Source organism: Panthera leo, chromosome E3, assembly GCF_018350215.1.
Source record: "Panthera leo isolate Ple1 chromosome E3, P.leo_Ple1_pat1.1, whole genome shotgun sequence".
Taxonomy (NCBI): Eukaryota; Metazoa; Chordata; class Mammalia; order Carnivora; family Felidae; genus Panthera; species Panthera leo.
In genome coordinates, this window is record NC_056694.1 from 31,395,006 (window position 1) to 31,400,904 (window position 5,899).

Consider the following 5,899-nt stretch of genomic DNA (forward strand, 5'->3'; position numbering starts at 1 on the left):
GCCGAGATCGGGAGTCCGATGCTTAACTGACTGAGCCACCCGGGTGCCCAAATTTGGTTGTTTAAAGCCAGTAAATTTGTGGTGATTTGTTACAGCAGCAATAGAAAATGTACATGGTACCTACTTCCCCTTCCTCCTCTCCTTCCTCCTCATCGTGGGCGATTTTTGCTCACGAGGTGCGCGATGCTTACAGAAGACACGTGAATCGATCAGTCGGTTAAGCATCCAACTCTTGATTTCAACTCAGGCCACGCATGATCTCACGGTTTGTGCGATCGAGCCCCGTGTCGGGCTCCACGCTGAGCGTGAAGCCTACTGGGGATACTCTCTCTCCCTCTCTCTCGCTCTCTCTCCCCAAATAAATAAATAAGCTTAAAACATAAATAAGTAATCAAATGTGCCATTTTAAGCCTTTTTAAGGGAACGGTTCAGTGGCATTACTTACATTCACAGTATTATGCAACCATCATCCGTATTTCCAAAATTTTTCATCCCCTCGAACAGAAGCTCTGTACTCATGCCATCCTCCGCCCCTCCCAGCCTCTGGTAACCTCTATTTGACTTTCTGTCTCTCTGAGTTTGCCTCTTCTACGCACCTCGCACGAGTCGTACGAAATGTACCCTTTCGTAAGTGGTTTATTTCACTTCGCAAAATGTTTCCAGGACCATCCGTGTTGTGGCACGTATCAGAACTCGGTTCCTTTTTGTGGCTGAATATGTTCCGTTGCACGGAGGACACCCCTCTACGCCCACAACTGCTCGGACACCACGCTAGGCTCCAAGTGCGTTTCTTCTTCGCACACATCCCCGTGTTTGTGTCCCCTGGAGCTTCTCCATCTGTAAAATGGGGCAAGTTCTTAAAGGCAAGGCACCACAGAGAAGCGAATTCTGTAGGCAAAGCTAGCCCGGAGTATCTCGGGGCCACGGTGTGAGTGGAACAGAAAAGGCTGAGATACACACAGATCCAGATGTGTGTACTGTGCAAAGTCTGTTCCAGCAAGCCGCTGAAATGCCACCTAGGAAAAATGTACAGAGACCCCGTGGTCTCCAGCCCAGGGCCAAAGCCGGGGGAGGGGTGACAGAGGTTGGGGTGGGGGTGTCAATCCTTAGGAAGGAGGCAATAGAAACGAATAAAGCAGGAGGAGCATTAGAAAAACAGCATAGGCCTAGGGCTAAATGGGAGGCAGTGGGGAGCAGTGGGGAGCACGGAGAACCAGACAGAGCACACCCCCATCTGCTCCCCGTCACCGCGGTCCAGGAATGTGGCTTCAACGCTGCCAGAGCTCCTGTTTCTCAGAAGATGCTGGGAATCTGGATTTTTAGCCGCATGTGCCCAATGTCAAATGCTGGCAATTAATCTGAGAGTATTAAACACAGTGCAGCCTGGGGCGCCTGGGTGGCTCAGTCGGTTAAGCATCCAACTTCAGCTCAGGTCACAATCTCGCGGTCCACGAGTTCGAGCCCCGCGTTGGGCTCTGGGCTGATGGCTCAGAGCCTGGAGCCTGCTTCCGATTCTGTGTCTCCCTCTCTCTCTGCCCCTCCCCCGTTCATGCTCTGTCTCTCTCTGTCTCAAAAATAAATAAAACGTTAAAAAAAATTTTTTTTTAAATAAACACAGTGCAGCCAAAGAAAACACGTCTGGTGGCCTTCGTGAACTGAGGGTGGCCAGATGCAAGAACCCATTACTCTGAAAGAAGATGAGGCCAACGCGCCTGTCCCGTAGCAGGACTGAAAGTTCAGCACAGAGCCCGACGCGGGGCTCGAACTCACAAGCAGTGAGATCGTGACCTGAGCCGAAGTCGGACGCTTAACCGACTGAACCACCCGGGTGCCCCCAACAATTTCTTAATATCCTGTTCATATCCAAATATCCTGTTAAGGTTCAAATTTCAATTTCAAATTTTTCTGCCTAATTTGTTAAAATCAGCGTCCAAACGAGACCCGTGCATTGTAATTAGTTGATATTAAGTGCCTTTATAGGTTCCCTTCTGCCTCTGTTTTTTCCCCTTTCCAACTTATTTGTTGAAGAACTATGGCATTTGTCAGGGCACCTGGCTGGCTCAGTCGGTAGACCATGTGACCCTTGATCTTGGGGTCATGAGTTCGAGCCCCATGTTGGGTGTGGAGATTACGCAAATAAATAAACAAACAGAAAATTTCAAAAGAGGTGTTGAATACACTTTCACGAGAGGCACGCAATGACCAGTTGTCTTTCTGTGCCGTTAGCAGCCTGACGCCAGGATTCACCAATCCACTAGGACTGCTTCTGTATTTCTGGCGCGCCTGGGTGGCTCAGTCGGGCTAAGTGTCCAACTCTTGAACTCGGCTCAAGTCATGGTCTCGTGGTTCATGGCACTGAGCTCTGTACTGACAATGAGGATCCTGCTTGGGATTCTCTCTCTCTCTCTCTCTCTCTCTCTCTCTCAAAATAAATAAACTTGAAAAATAAAAAGAACCATAGTTACTTTATTTAAAAAAAAAAAAAAGGCATGCTTCTATCTATCTACCTGGTGAGGTCATTGGGTGACCAGCCCCTCCCATTTTGCCTGGGACTTCCTCAATGTTGGTACCTTCATTCCTGCATCCCGGGAAACCACTCCAACCCAAACTCCCCAGGACGGTCAGTGACCCTAAGTGAGACTCCACATTTTCAAGAAGTGGTTCTTCTCATGACCCGTGCCTCCCTTTTCTGTCCTGGGCAGAGCCTGGAGACAGAATGTGGGTAACGGATGGGACAATGCAGGGATAGAGCCGCGGTGTTCAGCAGCCAGTCTGGGTGTCGTCGATACCTTGCTGGTGACCCACCAATCTTCCATTGCCACGTTCCTCGTGTACCCTGTTTTTGTTTAGGTAGTGACAGTGATCCCTGTCCACAGTCTGTGTGCTAAGGGGCTGACCACAGCCCCGGTCCCAGGGATGGGCTTTCCCTTGCCAGAACCGGGGCCCAGACCAGTCGGGACACGCCATTCCCCGAGCCACAGCTTGGGCCGGTGAGTCACAGGGGGAGCTTCTGAAACACTTCCTCATTTCTCCCCCTTTAACATATAATAAACCGCTTGAAGCATACAACTCAGTGATTTTTTTTAAAATTTAGTTGTGCAACTATCAATACAATAGAGTGTTAGGATAGTTTCATCACCCCAGTAAGATCCCTCATGGCCATTTATTGTCATCTTTATTCTTTTCTTTTTTTTAATTAAAAAAATTTTTTTTTTTATTTTGAGAGAGAGAGAGATAGAGCATGAGTCAGGGAGGGACAGACAGAGAGAGACACACACACACACACACACACACACACACACACAGAATCCCAAGAGGGCTCCAGCCTCTGAGCTGTCAGTGGAGAGCCCGAGTCGGGGCTCGAACTCACAAAACTGGGAGATCATGATCCGAGCTGAAAGGGAGAGTCTGGTGCTTAACTGACTGAGCCACCCAGCCTCCCCCTCTTTCCCACTTTTACTTTAGGCCCCAAGCAATGACTTATCTCCTTTCCTTTTTCTTTCTCTTTCTTTCTTTCTTTCTTTCTTTCTTTCTTTCTTTCTTTCTTTCTTTCTTTCTTTCCTTCTACTAGGCTCCACACCCAATATGGGTGTTGAACTCACAACTCATGAGATCAAGAGTCACATGCTCTACCAACTGAGCCAGCCAGGTGCCCACTCTCCTTTCCATCCTAATGGATTTGGCTTTTCTGAACATTTCATAGGGATGGAATCATATAATACATGGTCTTTTGTGACTAGCTTCTTTTCTTAGCGTGTTTCCAAGCCTCACCCATGTTGTAGCATGTACGAGTGACTTATTCCTTTTTGTTGTTCAACATTTCATGGATAGCTCATACTTTGTTTATCCATTTATTACTTCCTGGGTATTTGTGTTGTTTCTACATTTGACTATTGTGAATAACGCTTCTATGGATGTTTCTGTGTAAGTCTTTACGTGGACATAGGTTTTCCTTTCTCTCAGTTATGAATACCTAGGAAATTGATGGATCATATGGTAAATTTCTGTTTACACCATTTTTAAGTGTTTATTTATTTTGAGAGAGAGAGAGGCAGAGTGTGAGCGGGGAGGGGCAGAGAGAGAGGGAGACACAGAATCCGAGACGCGGGCTCCGGGCTCCGAGCTGTCGGCACAAAACCCGACACGAAGCTCCGACTCAAAGTCCATCCAATCTCCAGACTTCTTCAGTGACAGGAACCGATAAGTCCTTCGTGTGGTTGAAGCCAGGTTGAGTTGGATTTTCTGCTACTTGCATTTTGTTGAGTATGATGGAAATAGTTTCCTGTTTCACCTACACTTTCTGTGGCAGGAGGGCCTCCAGCTGGTGTCTAAGTTACAGCCACGTAGATGGACTAGATGAACTCCTATTCAACCGTTACCATCAATGACTTGGGAAATAGATGAAGTTGTAGAAATACACATGAAAACAAGATAGAGTGCTAAAATAAATGAATGAGTATTAGGAAAGCTAAAGAGTCACCAAGACCTCCATTGCCCCCAAATTCCATGTCGGTGCTTTTTTTCTTTTAAGTTTTTATTTAAATTCCAGGTAGTTAACATACAGTGTAATATTAGTTTCAGGTGTACAATACCGGGATTCAACACGCACATACATCAACTGGTGCTCATGACAGCAAATGCCCTCCTTAATCCCTGTCCCCTAGTTCACCCTTCCCCTCTGGTAACCATCAGTGTGTCCTTAGAGTTAGGGATCTGTTTCTTGGTTTTCTAAGTGGATTTTACCCAACTGCCAAGAAACAATTTGAGACAGAGAGAGAGAGAGAGAAAGGAAGAGAAAGCTTCCCAGATAACATGAAACTGGTGTGGTCCTGAGTCTAAAACCAGAGATCAATGTTCTAATGAAAATTAGATGCCCATTTCACTTATGAATGTAGATGTCTAAATCCTACCTAGTGTTGAACTATCCTTGCATTCCAGGGATAAATCCCACTTGGCCATGGTACATCGTCCTCTTAATGTACTGCTAAATGCAGTTTACCTCTTTGGTCTTGGCTGCGGAAACAAGATGATGAAGGGGACATCATCATTTGGAAAGCACTGCAATAAGACACACGTGTTGTGCCACCGCCCTAAGGCCCGCCACCTTCAGAAGTCAACCTGGGCCAGGGGCGCCTAGGTGGCTCAGTCGGTTAAGTGTCTGACTTCGGCTCAGGTCACGATCTCGCGGTTCATAGGTTCAAGCCCCACGTTGGGCTCTGTGCTGACAGCTCAGGGTCTGGAGCCTGCTTAGGATTCTCTGTCTCCCTCTCTCTCTTTCTCTCTGCCCCTCCCCCACTTGCACACATGCACGCATGTGCTATCTCTCTCGCTCTCCCTCAAAAACAAACAAATAAACATTAAAAAAGCAAAAAGAAAGAAATCAACCTGTGGCAAATGTGACTATTCTGCCGAGCAGAAGAGTGCCAAGGCTCAAAGACGAAAAACCACCAGGACCAGTCGAACCAGGCATGTAAAAATTGTGTACCGTGGAGTCAGGCGTGGATTCTGTGAAGGAACAACGCCTAAACCCAAGAGGGCAGCTGTTGCAGCATCAGTTCTTCTTAAGGATTTCAACAATTAGTCACAGATAATAGATGGTCTGGTTTTAAAAAATAAAATATAAATGCAGCTTGCCAGGATCATATTGAGGCTTTTGCACCTGTGATCATCAGGAATACTGACCTCGAGTTTTTTTTTCTTGCAGTCTCTTTGGTTTTGGGATCAGGTGATGGTGACCTCATAAAATGGGTTTGGAGGTGTTTCCTCGTCTACTTTAGGAAGAGTTTAAGAAGGATTTGTGTTAGTTCTTGGAATGTTTGGTAGAATTCAGCCATGAAATCATCTCGTCCTGGGCTTTTCTTTGTTAAGAGGTTTTTGATTACTGACCAATCTCCCTATT

General features: G+C 46.6%; 1 protein-coding gene across 1 annotated transcript; it reads left to right on the plus strand.

The window, feature by feature from the left end:
• The first annotated feature begins 5,026 nt into the window (after window positions 1-5,026).
• LOC122209463 (60S ribosomal protein L37-like) lies at window positions 5,027-5,581 on the plus strand. Its single transcript, XM_042921332.1, has 2 exons — window positions 5,027-5,112; window positions 5,374-5,581. Exons 1-2 carry the CDS (start codon window positions 5,027-5,029, stop codon window positions 5,579-5,581), a joined length of 294 nt encoding a protein of 97 aa, XP_042777266.1.
• The last annotated feature ends 318 nt before the right edge of the window (window positions 5,582-5,899 follow it).

What these genes read in the sequence shown, in the direction of transcription:
- LOC122209463 (XM_042921332.1), top strand. Translation starts at nt 5,027, where the DNA reads ATGATGAAGGGGACATCATCATTTGGAAAGCACTGCAATAAGACACAC. An exon ending in AAGGCCCGCCACCTTCAGAA is followed by an intron (nt 5,113 to 5,373) that starts GTCAACCTGGGC and finishes AAAAGCAAAAAG; the next exon opens with AAAGAAATCAACCTGTGGCA.